Raw genomic sequence first — 17,170 nt, forward strand, 5'->3', positions numbered from 1 at the left:
ATTATTAGGCCTCTATTGTAAAAATTGAATCTTTTTAAGTTTCTCTGAAAGTCAGCAGGGTGGTCAAGTAGAGTGAAAGCCAGTACCATCAGCACCCTGACTCTCACTTCCCAGCCATCCGTTAGGGCACTCCCATGTTTCTGTCTCTCCCCATGCAGAGCACAGAATGCCCCAGGGAGTGCTGCCATGCTCCACGCTAACAGAATCCTCCAATATGGGGTGACTTACTTTCCTTTTTCAATACGGTGTTTAAAATTGTTTTACTTCCAAAGCTGAAATGCAGTCTTTTAGACATGCCAATGGCTCCATAATGTTCATCAGCACCCCTTACCCTGGTCCTGGAAAGAATGGGACAAATGGGACCGAAACCATGATTATATCAATTCACTTCATTTAGAAAGGAAGATCAGCGACCCCAGAGTCATTTTGGGGCTGTCGATATGGCAAGACTTGCACGTTGGAGACCACTAGGTCCCAACAGATGCTTGCCGGGGCCTGGGATCCAGCTTCCTTGGCAGAGCAGCCAAATGACCCCAAAGTGGCCTTAACTCTGGAGCACAGGTTAGCCCAGTCATTTTGATTTGGGTTTTGCTTGTATTTTTAAAAATTAGAAAAGCAAATTACCATTCATTTAACAATTATTACTTAAAAATAGAATAGATAAAACTATATAGACATTTTTAAGACGACACCAACATACATTCCAGTTCTTCTTAGTGAACACTTAATCTATTGGTTTTCCTCCCAGAATTAAATCTCTCTTCTGTTCATTATTAGTTTTCATGACCCTATATAGTTTTATGAATTGCCAAAACTTCTGCAGTCTTTCTGGCTATATGCCACTGCCTTCAGTACACTAAGACATAAGACACCCTGACTTTATTTTAATTTTAAAGAATTATTTTATTGGGAACCAGCAGTTAGCGTAATGGCTATGTCGCTGGACTCCCACGTAGTCGACTGCAGTTCACGTCCCGGACCCGGTGGCTTAAAACTCACGCCAGGCGCGTGTGCATGCATGCCCAAGATCCCGAGAGGAGAATGGAGGAGAAGGGATTGCGGCGTGACCATCCCCCCAGGGGGTGATTTCTTGCTTTCTGTCTCTATGTCTCTCTGTCTGTCTGGCGAACGCACGTGCCCTATAGCGAAAATCTCTCCAAAAAATAAGTAATAATAAAAAATAAAAAAGAATTATTTTGTTTAACTTTATTTATGTATTCATTTCTTTTAATTTGACCAGAGAGAGCCAGAGCAAGAAAGAGAGAAAGGGAAAGTGAGAAAGCAAGCCACCCGGTCCAGTACTTGAACCACGGTTGGCCATGATGGAGTCCAGCGCCCTTAATCACCATGAGACCTGCCAGCCCCAGACACCGTGACTTTAATCCTGTTCTCTCTATATTCTCTCCTCTACCCACCTGGAACCAATAGCAGAAAAAGGGATGGTGGGAAGGAATCCACACACAAGCACAGACCATGGCCCTCCTAGCAACCTGGGGATAGCTAGGTGATTTCCACAATCATGCTAATAAATAACTTCAATGGTGTGTTTTCTCCTATTCAATGTATCAGTGCCTTTACCACAAACCTTTATCAAGAACTCTAAACCTCCTTAATACATACATATGAAACATCTTAGATTGTAACTATCCCATATTAAATGATCTTTACCTTAAAACAATGAAAATACAGTCATACGTCACAGAGCAACATTGTAGTCAACCACAAACTGCACGTACCATGGTGGTCTCATAAGATTATAATAGGCTATACCATGTAGCTTAGGTGTGTAGTAGGCTATATTATCCACCGTACCCTCTAAGATGTTTGCATAACCAAAAACACGTAGCAATGAATTTCTCAGAATGTATGCCCATCATTAAGCAACACATGACTGTACTTAATTAGAACATAAACACATGGGGCGCCAGCAGGTGGCATGATGGTTGAGGTGCTGGATTCCCATATGGCTGACCATGATTTGTGTCCCAGACCTGGTGACTTGAAAATCACAACAAATAAACAGATAAATAAATAAATAAATAAATAAATAAATGCTAAAAGAAAAACAAAAAAAAACATAAGTGATTAAGCTGATATAGTGACTTCTGTTTTTAATTTTTGTAATATCACTACTTGTATGTACAAAGTATAAAATATAACACAATGGATGTTCGAAAACTCACTTGAATGAGTCCATGTCCAGTTCATGACTGAAAATATTGCTAATAACCTGCATCAACCTCCATGTCCCTCCCCGATTTCCCGATTCTATTAATATCTTCCTCATTCCCCACAGGTAACCACTAACCTTTATTTCTTGTTATTCCTTTCTGTGTGTGTATATGTGTGTGTGTGTGTGTGTGTGTGTGTGTGTGTGTGTTTAAATAAGTGATAAGTCTCTGTTTGGATTTGCTTTGACTTTTGGAAGTAAAGGAAGCCTTTTTGTACAGTAGTTAAGGTCCCTGCATCAGGGGCTGGGTCCCACATGACTGACTATGGTTTGAGTCCCATCCCAGAAAGCTTGAAAAACACAGCAAGAGTGACCAGCAGATGGCATCGCAGTTACATTGCTGGATTCCCACATGGCCAACCGCAGTTCAAATCCTGGACCTGGAGCTTGAAACTCACACCAGGTGTGTGTGCGTGTGTGACCAAAATTCTGAGAAGAAAATGGAAAAGGGATTGCGGTGTGGTCCTCCCTGCTAGGGGGTGATTTTTTTGCTTTCTGTCTCTCTCTCTCTCTTTATCTCTCTGGTGAGTGCATGTACCCTGTAGCAAAAATCTCTCTTAAAAAAGCAAAGAAAAACATATCAGGAACATACAGGTGTATGTCCAAATTCCTGTCAGGAAGGATGGATGGAGGAACAAGACTGTAGCACAGCCATGCCCTACAGTGTCTTCTCTCTCTCTCTCTCTGGTGAGCACACATACGATCTGACAATTAAAAAAATTAATATCATTCCACTTGTAATTTTTTTTTTTTTTACTTACCATTATGTTTCTAAGACATATCTATATAGTTGGGTGAATGTATAATTCATTCATCTCACTGGGGTACACCTTCCAATCCAGTTCTATGCTATTAGATATATATATCTATCTAGTCTATTAGATGAATAGAACAGTACCCATTCTATCTAGATAGATAGATTAGAATTCTGTCTATCTAATCTATCTACCTACTCACCTATCTACCTACTTAGCTATGATAGAAAGCGCACGTGAGAGAGTGCTTAGGGAGCACCCTCCACAGGTCACAGTCAGGCCACGATCCTTTCCTCCAGCTGCCAGAACCCTGGGCACACACATGCACCCAGGTGTGTTTGCAGGCTGACTGAGTTGGGACTCGAACCACGTTTGACATATAGCTCCTACCTCTGCGGTCTGTGTGCTACCGACTGCACACACAGGCTGGCCTCCCCATTCCTTCATTGATGGAAAACTGGGTTGTGAAGATGTTCTTTGTATTATCTAAACACCTCAAAACTCATGAGAGAGTGGTTAGGAGAAGCGGGTGTCGCAGAGGCTGGACTCCCCACATATTCTTATTGAAAGGAAACCGCAGGGCTTTGCAATCGTAGACCTAGGTTTAAGTTCTCATTTCACCGTGGGGACAGCAGACATATCCACTACCTTGAAATGTGGTGATGGTCTTGCATATACACATATGTCAACACTTACTGAGTTGTACACTTTAAATATATGTAGTTTATTTTATATGAAACACACCTTAATAAAGCTGTTTTAAGAGGAAGAAAGACCTTCTTGCACTTAAGCAAGTGGCCTAAACTGAGACGTTCTCCTCATCCAGGAGATGGGCATAATCAAAGTTGCCCCGCTGGCTGCCATAAATATCGAATATTTTCACATGGAGCACTGAGCGCAGAGGCCAAATAGACAGGGACGCTGTCCTCCCTTCTAGAAGAGAAGGCAGATATAACGGAGCCTGATTACAGCAGGATGTGGACAAGAAAACTAGACCAGGTTACTGGAAACACTCTCACCAGTGCACACGCATAAAGGCCTGGGAAGGACAGCCCCCACTTTCTCATCCTTCCTGGACTGGTACAGGGTAACGGGGTAACCATAAATTCCAGAGGAATGAGCACATGACCAGTGCTGACTCCTTTGTGTTTCCATCTAAAAGTACTCACACAGAGACCTGGTTACAAGTGATTGTGTTTAGAGCCATCATTTCTGGACTGTAAGCCTCCCTAGGCCAGGTACTGGGTCTATATACTAAGAATAAGCAGCGCTTAAACATCATTGGCAGAGAAAAAAAAAAATGAATGAATGCCAGACAAATTGGAAATAGAATGAGAGATAAAAACAGGCAGAATGAGAAAAAATTGGGGTAATTTAGTAATCTCACCCTTAGAGTTAATCAATATGGTACAATGAAAAGTAATGAATTGCAACCTGCCCTGTGTTCGGACCCTCTTGACGCATCCTAACCATGTGATCTTTGGAGTCACTTCTTATTTCTGTGTCTGTATCCAGATCATTAAGGTGACACTAACAACTATTAAAATTCCTACTTTGCAGAGTTTCTTGTGGAAAATGAAAGTTCTGGAAGTATTCTAAAGTGTCCTACTGTTATTATGGTGTTGATAACAGGATGCCCACTGGTATTTCCACATACGATAACCTGAAGGCCATAGTAAATGATAATAAATATAATTAAATAAATACTTCCAAAAAAAAAGAAAGAAAGAAAGAAAGAAAGAAACTTCCTAGCAGCTGCTGAAACCTCTCAGGTTTACTGCTTAGGTGGGAAATTCTATGTGGGTGGAATAAGAGACAGGATGATTGGGACAGTGGCCAAACTCTCATAAAAACAGACATTGTCTATTGAGTCATTTTCTTTGAAGTCTGTTTTGAAGAACCAGGCAGCTGAATGTCCCTGGTCCCCATCACCTGAGCGTACACTACGTATAGACACGGTGCTGAGGGGTTGACAAACATTCATTTACTTCACCCTCACAACAACCCTCCCAGACAGGTAGAGTTACCATGTAATTTATTATCCAAACCAGACTGCCTTCGAGAGAGGAGGTGCTATTAATAATGACACGGGAAAGCAGCTGTCAACCAGGGCTGTCCTGAGCACACCAGAACATGTGGCTCATATCTCTTCACAGCTGAGGAACCTGAAGCTTACGGGGAGAAACAACTTACACAACGCCACTCGGCCTGGACAGGTGACTGCCCCAAACCTGTACTCTCCAGCGTCATGTCATATAGCCCCCCGTGCTCACAGTCACACCAGCAAGCCAACTACATTTCTTTTCTCTTTTTTTTTTGGAGAGGTTTTTTGCTATAGGGTGTGTGCGCTCACCAGAAAGACAGAGAGAGAGACAGAGAGACAGAAAAAGAGAAATCACCCCCAGGGGGGTTGGCCATGCTGCAATCCCTTCTCCTCTATTCTCCTCTCGGGATTTTGGGCACTCACGCACACGTGCCTGGCCTGAGTTTAAGCCACTGGGTCTGAGACTCGAACTGTGGTCAACTACATGGGAGTCCAGTGACATAGCATTATGTTGACTGCTGGTTCTGCTGACTACATTTTCTTTTCTTCAAAGTCCTCCTTCAATTCAATAGTTTCTATCAACCAAGTCTAAAATAGAACCTGAGGTGCCAATGTAAAAAAAAAAAAACAGGAAATAGAAAAAAGATTTCAGTTTCCATCACTACCATAAAGCCGACCATTTATTGCCAAAATCCCAGTCTAATTCACCGCTTGGGGAGTGAGTTTTACACAAGAGATTGAGTAACTCGTGACTGACATCCTTTCTGCTGAGACAATGGGGCCTCTGTGGCTGTTTCCCAGATTCAGTGAACACGGCATCAAATATAACCTCTGACAATGGCGCTTGGAGAAATTCCCTATCAACTACAGGAAGTATTTTGGCACCTATGAACTGAACCCCCATCAAATACTTGAATAACAACCTCTCTGGTAGACCTGAGATACACTGAAAAGTGAAGGGAAAAAATGTCAAGATTAGAACCGAAAGCAGTGACTTACTCTTTGATTTCACAGCTGAATTAAAAGGTATTTTCTGGAATCTCTAAATCCCTACAGCATTTGTCATGCAGCATATTTACTATTTAGATGATACACAGAACATAAACAACTAGAAATACCTTAAACCTTGTGTTTCTTACAGTATACACTACATTAGCAACTTGAATATCAAAGATATGTGTGGATTACATTAGCAAAATATCTTTTTATTATTAACGCCTTGTGGAGTCCTACATGGCAAATGTCTTGCATTACAATCATTAGAATAATTATTCTAGAACAATTAGCTGGAATTACCAAAATAGATGTCCCTCGGGTTCACTTTTCTAATGTGTATGTCCTGACCTTTTGTCTTACTAGAATTCCCATTTTAGAAGAGTAGGTCTACCCTAAGCACAAAATAGATGCTAATATTTGTTGAATGCAAATCAGATGCTTTTCATTATAAACAGCACTTTTTTTCGGGAGAAAAGTTTTTTTTGTTTGTTTGTTTGGTTGGTTTTTTGTGCTACAGGGTGCGTGCGCTTGCCAGAAAGACTACAGAGACAGAAAGTGAAAAATCACCCCCCAGGGAGGATGGCCACGCTGCAATCTCTTCTCCTCCATTCTCTTCTCAGGATCTTAGGCATGTACAAACAGTTGACCGGCATGAGTTTAAGCCACCAGGTCCAGGACTCAAACCATGGTTGACTACATGCGAGTCCAGCGACACAGCCATTACGCCAACTGCTGGTCCCTATAAACACCACTATTAGTGTCAGATCGTTTGTAGCCTAAGCATTTGTTAACTCATGCGTCCCTTTTCAAAAACCCACTGCTCTCTTCATCATGTCCTTACCTTCGATATCTTCCTAGGAAATAGAAAAGAAAAGGGGAGTTTTCCTCCCAAGTGCCTTCTATACACTTTGCATTTAAAATGATTCCAGCTGTTAATAACTTTAAGAACATGAATTGCAGTGAGGGCTCTTGTCTTAACACAGAAGACCAAGCTCCCGTCTTGAAGGCCCTTCAATGGCTACTGGAATCCCACCTGATTTCAAATGCCAGCTTGACGATACACTAAATCCCATGAAAATGGGTCTCTTTCTAAGCTTAATATTCTGCTGTTAATTCTATTCTACTGGTCTATCCATTCAGGTATCACCCTGCAGAATTCCTGACTTTTCATGTTCATATCTGCTAAAGGCAGTTCTTCCTCACTGTTGTATTCTACAGCTTTCTAAGCCATGAACCTTAGATTTTTTTCTCTAGTCCTCTCCTTCCTCCTCCCACCCCTGCAAAATAACCCCAAACCAAAACAAAAGAAACCTACTCCCCAGTTTATTGGTACTGGGTTAATTTTATAAATTAACTTGGGCAGAACTGACAACTTTTTGATATTGAGTCTTTTTTGGGGGGAGAGGTTTTTTGCTATAGAGTGCATGCACTCACTAGAAAGAGTGAAAGAGAGAGAGAGAGACAGAAAACGAGAAATCACCCCCCCAGGGGTGATTATGTATATAATTTTTATTCCTAATCATAAAATTCTTTGCTTAAAAATGCATTGGTGGTTTGCTAGTAGCTATGCGATCACTCCATCTCCTTTACTCAGCAATATGTAAGCCCACCTCTGCCTCCTCCTCCCAGAATTCCTGTTGTCAGAGCAACTCAGTATCCACAGAGTTGCTCCACCTGACACCTGGGCTGATCCCGCACAGTCTCACTTCCAACTGGCCTCAGTCAACTCCTCTCACAGGCACACACCCTGCTCTGGTTGCTGCAGGATGCCTGGACTGACTCTGGAGGTGCCTCAAAGTTGCTAATCCTACAGAGTTTGCTGAAGACGTGAGAAAAAGAAAAGAACCAAGAATATGCCCCATGTTTTTGACTTGAACAATGGTAGAATGGAATTATGGTTGACTGAATTAGGGAATCTAGGAATGGAGCAGGTATTTTTTGGAAGAAGGATATGAAAATCATGCATTTGAATTTAGCCAAGTTTGAGATACCTATAAGACATACAAGTGGAGACAGACAGTAAGCAGATAAATGCTGAGTTTGGACTAGAGATATAAATTTTAAATACTTCAATACATGGAATTTAAGTCTGTGGAAATCGATGAACTGGCCTGAGGGGTGGGTCTGTTACGGAGAAGCAGAACTATAAGATTTGAGCCCCCAGGTTACATCAAAATTAGATATGGGGGGAAATACAGCATCTTACAAATGGCCAAGAAGCAATGTCCACTGAAGGAGGAGGAAAACAAGGAGTGTGTGGTGCCAAGAAAGCCAAGTAGAGCAAGCACTCTTAGAAGAGAAGAATGAACAATGTCAAAGGCTGTTGAGAGGCTGAGTAAGGTGAGGTCCAAGAGTTAATTATTACATAGGGCAAAGTGGAGGTGACTGGTAGATTTAACAAGAGTAGTTTCAGTAGGGTACTGGGAATAAAGGTTTGCTTAGAGGGGTTTCAATAGAGATTGCAAGGGAAGGCAGCGGAGACAGTAAGTCTAGACAGTTCTTTGGAGCAGTTTTATAATAAAGAAGAACTGAACAAATGTGGTGGGAGTTGGAGGGGAATAGAAGGTCAAAGGAGGGTTTCATCGAGATGAAAGAAAATACAGCACAACTGTAGAGTGAGGTTATGATATAATCAATATAGAAAATTGATTAGTCTGAAGACAGGGGAGATTGAAAGTCTGATGTCTTTGAAAGGTTGGCCTTGTTCGCTCCATTGGAAAACTACTAAGTGCCTACTCCGTGAACTTAGGATGCAACAGTGCAGAAAAGGAGTAAGGACTATTCACCCAGGGCAATGGTAGGAGTACAGAGGAAAAAAGGTTTGGTGTGAGATGTATGATTTCTGATTGCTTTTGTTTCCCTACTGTAGTCAATATTAAAGGCAGTATCAGAGAAGGAAGCAGGGAAGGCTGTATTTTGAGATTTGAGGTGTGAAAAGTTATTTAGAAGAATGGAAGAATGAACAGATGAATCAACATATTGGATAGAAAAGCCATGATGCATTTTATTTATTTTTTAATTTTTATTTTTTTGAAAAATTTAAATTTCTTTTTGTATATGCATTCAATCGCATTGTTTAGCTTACAATGTGAGCATTTCAATATGTGAACACTTCTCCCCAGTCCCGTTGATCAAAATATCTTCAACCGATAACACCACACAACCCTATCCCGTCAATGTTCTACCTCCGTATCCGGTAGAACCATGATGCATTTTAGCACAGAAAAACACAGAAAAATACATCATGACTTTTTTTTTTTTTTTTTTTTAGAGGTTTTATAGGGCACGTGCGCTCGCCAGACAAGACAGAGAGATACAGAGAGACAGAAAGCGAGAAATCACCCCCCAGGGGGGATGGTCACGCCGCAATCCCTTCTCCATTCTCCTCTCGGGATCTTGGGCACGCACGCGCGCCCGGCGAGAGTTTTAAGCCACCGGGTCCAGGATGCGAACCGCGGTCGACTACGTGGGAGTCCAGTGACATAGCCATTACGCTAACGGCTGGTTCCCGTCATGACTTTTCTGATGACCCAATAGTACAAGTGCTGGGCAGCACTTCAGGCTTGAGCTCGTACATGCACAGAGACTAGCAAACGTCACCTGTTTTTCCTCAGCCTTGTTTAGCTGATCAGGCTTTCGTACAGAGCAGGGGAGGAGTTCAATCAAACTGAAATGGGAATTTTGCCAGGAAAGTGGCAGGGAAAGGGCCAATATATGCAGAGAGGTAAATACAAGGTATGTCATGAACTGAAACATCAGCTGTGGATGGATGAGTGAGGGCCTAAAGAGGGTATTGCCAATGGACTAGAATTTCTTGGTGGTAGGGGGGAGGTATCAAGTAATTTTTGCAATGGCGTTCTAGAGTACTCAAGTTGGAAAAGTAAATGGGGTCATCCCTGACCCTTTTCTTTTTCTTATAACTTAAGCAAATCCTGTAGGATCCACTTTCAAAATAAACTTAGCATCTCCACCTTTATCACCCTAGTCCCAGCCACCTTTCATCTGCCTTTCTTGCCTGGATTACTGCGATCACTTCCTATCATGTCTCTGCTTCTGTCTTCAGCTCTCCATGGTCTCATCATACAACGGTCGCGGGCTGCACAGACTGCATTCAATAGTAACTCAGATCATGCTATTTCCCCGCAGCTCCTCCATGACTCCCATCTCACCAAGGAGCAAAATCCAAAATTCTTCCCAAGGCCATTTAGGTCCTGTGTGTGCTGGGTCTTGGTCCTCCTGCCCAGGGTCATCATTACGTCTCTTCCCCTTACTCAGTTCCCATGGGCTCTGGTCTCTGGCTCCTCCTCTCACAGGATAACCACAGGATGGTCTCCTGGCCTTTGCACTCATTAGCTCTGGTTCCTGGAAAACTCTTCCCCACGGCACTCCCATAGGATGTTTTTAACCTTCACCCCGAGATCTGCTCAGAGAGGGTATCTTTCCTGGATGCCCAATGTAAAATGGCAGCCTTGTCGCTTTCACTGTTTGATTTATCTTACTCTCAATCATAAATTTGTTCAGTAAGACCTATCTTTTTTTTTTCTTTTTTTCTTTTTCTTTTTTTAAAAAAAGGAGGCAGGACCTTCTATGTTGCCCAAACCAGCCTCCAATCCATAATCCTCCTGGCACAGTCTTCCAACTAGCTGGGATTATAGGAGCAAGCCATTAGACTGACTAGGTCAATCTTTTTCATTTAAAGTTACAACTGACGACCCCTTTGATTTATTTTACTCCAGAGTACAATGCACTTTCTTTTTTCTTTTTTTTGGAGAGGTTTTTGATATAGGGCACATGCGCTCGCCAGACAGACAGAGAGACAGAGAAACAGAAAGCGAGAAATCACCCCCCAGGGGGGATGGCCACGCCACAATCCCTTCTCCTCCATTCTCCTCTCGGGATCTTTGGCACGCATGCACACATGCCCGGCGTGAGTTTTAAGCCACCGAGTCCAGGACTTGAACCACGGTCAACTACGCGAGGGTCCAGCGACACAGCCATTATGCTAACTGCTGGTCCCACAATGCACTTTCTAATATGGCAAAATGCTTATTTATTCTTAGTGCCTCCCCAGGAAATCAAAGCTCCTTCGAGGGCAGGGACTTGTGTTTGACTCACTTAGAATAGTCCTGACAGAGGAGATCCTCAGTAAATACTCATTTTACAAATGAACTGTAATTCTGTGCTTAAATGTGTTTCTTTTTTTGAGAAAAAGGTTGAGGAAGGAAAAGGAACATGTCTGAGTCCCAGATGAGTGTCACTAATGGGTGCACGAGTACATCATCATGACCAAGTGAATGGTAGCAAAGGTCACAACGATCAATAAAAACTTCTGATTCAGGGTGAACATTACCTCAGAAGGGATTACTCAATAGAAGACGACTGAATGGATGAGTCAACTAAGCAGCCAGTCGTGTACTAAGTACACTGGGGCAGGGTGGAGGAGCACACAGAAATGAAGCCCTCACTATGGCTTGAAGATGTTCACCTGCAAGTTAAGGAGGGACCTGTAGGGCATAGTAGGAAAGCCCAAGAGCTGCAGCATTTAATTCCTAAATACACTGCAGGAGCTTTTTTGCCCAAAATCCCCAAAAGGAGAATGAAGGATAAGGGATTGTAGTATCACCATCTTTCCTAAGGGATGATATCTCACTTTCTCTCTCTGTCTGTCTCTGGCAGGAGCACATGCTGTAGAGCAAAGAAAAACAGACAAAAAGAAAAGAAGGGGCCGGCAGGTAGCATAGTGGTTAAGGTGCAAGTCCTGGACTTGGAAGCTTGAAACACAATGTGGGTACCCAAAATCAGCGGAGAACGGAGGAGAAGGGATTGCGTGTGACCATCCCCCCAGGGAGTTATTTATTACTTTATGTCTCTCCGTCTCTCTGGTGAGTGCACGTATCCTACAGCAAAAATCTCTCTCTCTAAAAAAAAAAAAAAAAAGGTTTCCTTCAAGTATCAGTAACAATATATTCCAAGAATTTCAAAATACTTTTGACCAAGAACAAGTATGAACCTGAAATTTTCAGATCACAAAAGTAACAAAACTAAGCCAAGATTGAAAACATCTGAGTGCTGTTTTTGAGAACTCAGGTATGGAGAGGCCGTGAGGACAAACACTATGCTCCAACCTATAACACAGGTCTCAGGAGCCGGAAAACCAACCCCGCCTCTATACACACACAGGAGGCTCTACCCTGCTCTGACTCCTGCTCTTTACGTGAGAAGGACTATGCGGACACCCAGGAGATCTGAGGAGGGTCCCCTGGGTTTCTTGTTTGGTTGGGAAGGGCCAGCACTACCAAATCGCACAGGTACTCATTATGGAAATATTCATGTTTACCGGGACACATCATGTCATATTAGATCATACAAAGGATGACATTTATGTATATTCCTTTACAGATGATCAGTATCGGACGTGGTGGTTATCAGGCCAACTGTGCAGTTCCAGTCCCGGGCCAGCAGCTTGAAGAACATACTGGGTGTGTGTGTGCATGCCTAAAATCCTGAAAGGAGAGGGAAATGAAGGGATTGAGATGTGACCACTCCCTGTGGAGTGGGGGCCGTTTCTCACTGCCGTCCCCTGCTCTCTCTCTCAGGCAAGTACACGTGCCCTCTGGCAAATAAAATAAAATAAATCGTTGCCTACTGACCTATTTCCAACATGATGGAAGCATTGTATTCTCTGGGCCCACTCTCTCTCTTGCACTTTTGGGAGAGGGCTGTAGGGTTCATAGTCTTGGCATACCACTGTAGAAACTAGTCCCTGGGGGCTTAACTGCCCTCAGAATTGAGCACCGTGGTAAGTAAAGAACTAAGTGAGAATTTAGAAAGTGTTTTTGGAATATTTTAGGATGCTGTCATGATAAAGCCAACTTGCCACCAGGGTACCTCTGACTTCTGGATACTCACAACTCGTGCAAGCATGAGCCACTCACAAGCCACCTGTCTCTTCTTCCTTCTGTGAGCGTCAGCGCGAGCGTGAGGTTTACCCTGACGGTGGAAGTCTCACTAAACATACAATGGTTTAGTGGTTTTCATTTTCCTTACTCTTGTCAATAAGAGAAAAATACAAGTCTTCAAAACTAAAGATCAGATCAGCTTTTAAATGGGTACTTTTCCCATTATTAAGAAATCTTGTATTATTTTAGAGTCTCAAAGGACTAAGCTAATATGCCAAAACATCTTTAAAGAAATAGGAAAAATACTCTGTGATAAAATCTGGGTGGACTGTTTATTACCATTTCTGGACATGTTTTTCTCAGTAATGCAACAGAGATATGGAGTTTTTTGGATAAGAAGCAGAGTTTTACAAAAATTATAATAATGTGCTATTGTTCTATATATTTTATTATCTGGTATCCTGACCATGTTCAAGTTTGAAGGAGGAAAACAATACTTTTCATGAGGCTGAGAAACTCAGTACCATTATTGAGTGCCAAGGACATCGTGGGACAAAAAACAAAAATCTGGATAAGGAGGGAGGAAATGGGGAGCTGCTGATCAAAGGACATAAAATTTCAGAGAGGAGGAATAAGTTTTAAGATCGATTGCATAACAAGGTGACTACAATCAATGATAATATTATAAATTTCAGAATAACATGAGTCCATTTCAAATGCCTTACCATAAAAAATAATAGGTAAACATGGGACCAGCAGTTGGCGTAATGGCTATGTCGCTGGACTCCCATGTAGTCAACCATAGTTCGAGTCCTGGACCCGGTGCTTTAAATTCACACCAGGTGCATGTGCGTGCGTGCCAAGATCCCAAGAGGAGAATGGAGGAGAAGGGAGTGTGGCGTGGCCATCCCCCCAAGGGGTGATTTCTCACTTTCTGTCTTTCTTTTTCTCTCTTTCTGATGAGCGTACACACCCTATAGCAAAAACCTCTCCAAAAATAAAATAAACAGAGGTAAACAAAGTGACGAGTGTTAATTAGTTTGAATTAATCATTCTATGTTGTATACATACATAATTCTAGACACTGTAATCCATAAATGTATATAATTATGATTTGTTAACTAAAAATAATTAAAGAAATGTGAATTTTGGCTTGGCCTCATAGCCTAGTAATTCAGTGAGCTGGATCCCACATGGCTGGCCATGGTTCAAATCTCAGCCCTGGCAGCTTGAAGAACATGCCAAGTGCAGGTGCACATGTGTCCCAATTCCTGACCAGATGGAGAAATGGAGAAGAGAGGGTAGCATGACCACACCCCATAGGAGGGTGCTTTCTCCTCTACCCCATGTCTGTCAAGGGCATACCTGACAATTAAAAATAATTTTTTTTATGTGAGTCTTTAAATAAAAAAACTGGATGAGTTCAATATTCATTTGAAGATAAAAAATTTAAGATAATAATTTCTCATATTTTGATTCATTGTTATTTTATTTTGTTCTCTGGAGTTACCTACTTGATGAAAAGGACAATACATTTTGAACAAATGGTTCTCCAATCAATAGGACATTTATGTATTGACCTAATTCTATGAAAAGTTTTTAGATTAATTAAAAGTTATTTCTAGGGACCAGCAGGTGGCGTGGTGGTTAAAGCACTGGATTCCCATAGCTGACTATGGTTTGAATCCAGACCAGGCAGCTTGAAAATCATGACAAATACATATATACATACAAACATAAATGTTTTTTCAAAAAATATTTCTAAACTAAACCTTGTTCATCAAATCTTATTTAAGTCCAGAGTCAAGTCACATTATGTAGTAAAATGAAAATAAAACCACATAAATCAAAACCATTTTTATGGTTTTATGTGTATTTGGTACAGGGAAAATAAACTTCTCTTGTATAGTTTGTGCATTTGACAAGAGATGGTGTGAGGAAAAGGAACCCAAATGTAAAACAGCATCATTAATGAATTGGCTTGAGCACTAATATGAAGTACTATTAAGTATTATATTTCATCAATATTAAAACTACTGGCCACTTGTGAGGCTGTTATTCTTAGAGCTATTATTTTAATATAACTGGGTTTAATAAAAGAAATAAGACCTTTATTTTTCCCAACTGAAAGAGAGTATTTGAAATGCACAAATATACTGATTTTATGACCTTTTAATGAATTCCTTAGATTCTGACCTTACCTCTTCCTTAGCATAATTTTATACTTATGGGAAAGTTGCAACGATAGCATTGAGAGCTCCTGTGTACCTCCCCCCACTATCCCTGTAAGTGGACATCTTACATAATTGTGGTATATTTGTCAAAACCAAGAAATTAACTTGGGACAAGATATATTAACTAAAATACTGGGGCTGGCAGTTAGTGTGGTGGTTAAGGGCGCTGGACTCCCACAAGACCGATGTGGTTCAAGTCTCAGACCTGGTGGCTTGCTTTCTCTCTCTCTCTCTCTCTCTCTCTTTCTCTCCCCCCCCTCTGGGCAAAATAAAATAAATAAAGTTAAATAAAATAATTCTTCAAAAAAAGATATTAACTTAAATACCAACTTTATTTTGATTTCACCAGTTTTTCAATATATCCTTTCTCCGTACTGGGGTCCAGCCAGGATCCCCCGTTGGAGCTGGAAGCCTTACCTTCTGATCAGCGTCTTCATCCTCGTCCTGGTAGTCATCACACAGTGGGCTGGAGCTGGCTGCAAAGGTGGGTCCCTGAGAGTAGTACTGAGAGCTTCGGTAGCCATCCCGCCGCAGTTTGTCACATTCTGCAGAGGGCGTGGGTGGAGAGAGGAGGAAGGGCGTTAAAAACCTGAATTCATTTACTCTGCTTCACTTATCTTTTCTAGAGGTATTTGCCTGGGTGTGATAGGACTTCATAATAATTACGAGGACAAAAACAACCAAGAATTTAATAAAGCACCTACCGTACACTATATATCAGGTTAACATATTTTATTCCTTTGAGTCACTTCTTTATTTACTTTTGAGAGACTTTCACTATAAGCTGCAGGTGCTCGCCTGAGTGACAGAGAGACAGAAAGCAAGAAATCACCCCCCGGGGGGATGGTGCTCTGATCCCTTCTTCTCCATTTTTCTCTTGGGATTTTGGGCACATGCACACACATGCCCAGCGCATTTCAAGCCGCTGAGTTTGGGACTCAAACTGCTAGTTGACAATGTGGGAGTTCAGTGCCTTACTCACTACCTGCTGGCCCCAGGTTAACGTATTTTAAATGGAGTACATTCAGCACTCAAAACCACCCTACCAGGTAGGTACTATCCATAACTGTACTCACAGGAAATTGAAGTGTAGGATAATTAAACTATGTGCTCTGTACTGTTATGCAAGTAAACAGTGGGCTCCAAATTTTATTAGTATATTGTAATCATTGGCACAAAATAATGAGGTTATTTTACATAAATTTAAAAATACAAGCAATTCTCATGCTATGCTCCTTTCCCAAATTTTTCATTTAAAAGTGACATAAAAGATCTTGGATTTTGGGACCAGCAGTTAGCGTAATGGCTATGTCGCTGGACTCCCCTGTAGTCAACCGCAGTTCAAGTCCCAGACCCGGTGGCTTAAACTCACGCCGGGCGCATGTGTGTGCGTGCCCAAGATCCCCAGAGGAGAATGGAGGAGGAGGACTGTGGCATGGCCAACCCCCTTCGGGAGTGATTTCTCACTTTCTGTCTCTCTGTCTCTCTCTGTCTTTCTGGTGAGCACATGTACCCTATAGCAAAAACCTCTCCAAAAAAAAGAAAAAAAAAGATCTTGGATTTTAATGCTCCCATTTTATATTTGGTTCTCAATTTAATTTTGATGCCAAACAGTACAGTGTGTAGACTTAAATAGATGGCCTGTGCCAGCCTGACAGGACTGCCAGTCCGCAGAGCAATGCCTGGCACCAGCATGTGGAAGGTAACGGGGGCCTGGTGGCCTTGCTGGTAGCAGTCGTGGGCTGCTGGCTGGATAGAGACCAGGCTTCTCTTCAAGGGGAGTCCATTGCACTGTGCCTCTCATCAGACCAAGCTGATGCTAAAAGAAAGGTTCTAATGGCCTTTTAAAGCACCAGGAGCTTGCCTATTACCCAGACATGCACATTAAAGAGCATTTGCCTCACAAAAGAATTTGCCACAGGGTTCCTTCAATATCTAGTTTTCTAAAGGAATACAAAATGTGCTTGATTTTGGAACAGTTGTTTTGTTTTGTTGTCTTTTTTCTTTTTTTT

The 17,170-nt window shown here is 41.8% G+C and overlaps 1 protein-coding gene across 1 annotated transcript in view; it reads right to left on the reverse strand.

Annotated features, from left to right (window-relative positions):
• Window positions 1-17,170, reverse strand: part of NHSL1 (NHS like 1) — a gene marked incomplete in the record, with an annotated part of 73,643 nt that overhangs the window by 22,706 nt on the left and 33,767 nt on the right. Inside the window, 1 exon segment of the mRNA XM_027772896.1 lies at window positions 15,576-15,703. Coding sequence (XP_027628697.1) covers window positions 15,576-15,703 — 128 coding nt within the window.

This window comes from Tupaia chinensis, unplaced genomic scaffold (assembly GCF_000334495.1).
Source record: "Tupaia chinensis unplaced genomic scaffold, TupChi_1.0 Scaffold000313_1, whole genome shotgun sequence".
Taxonomy (NCBI): domain Eukaryota; kingdom Metazoa; phylum Chordata; class Mammalia; order Scandentia; family Tupaiidae; genus Tupaia; species Tupaia belangeri.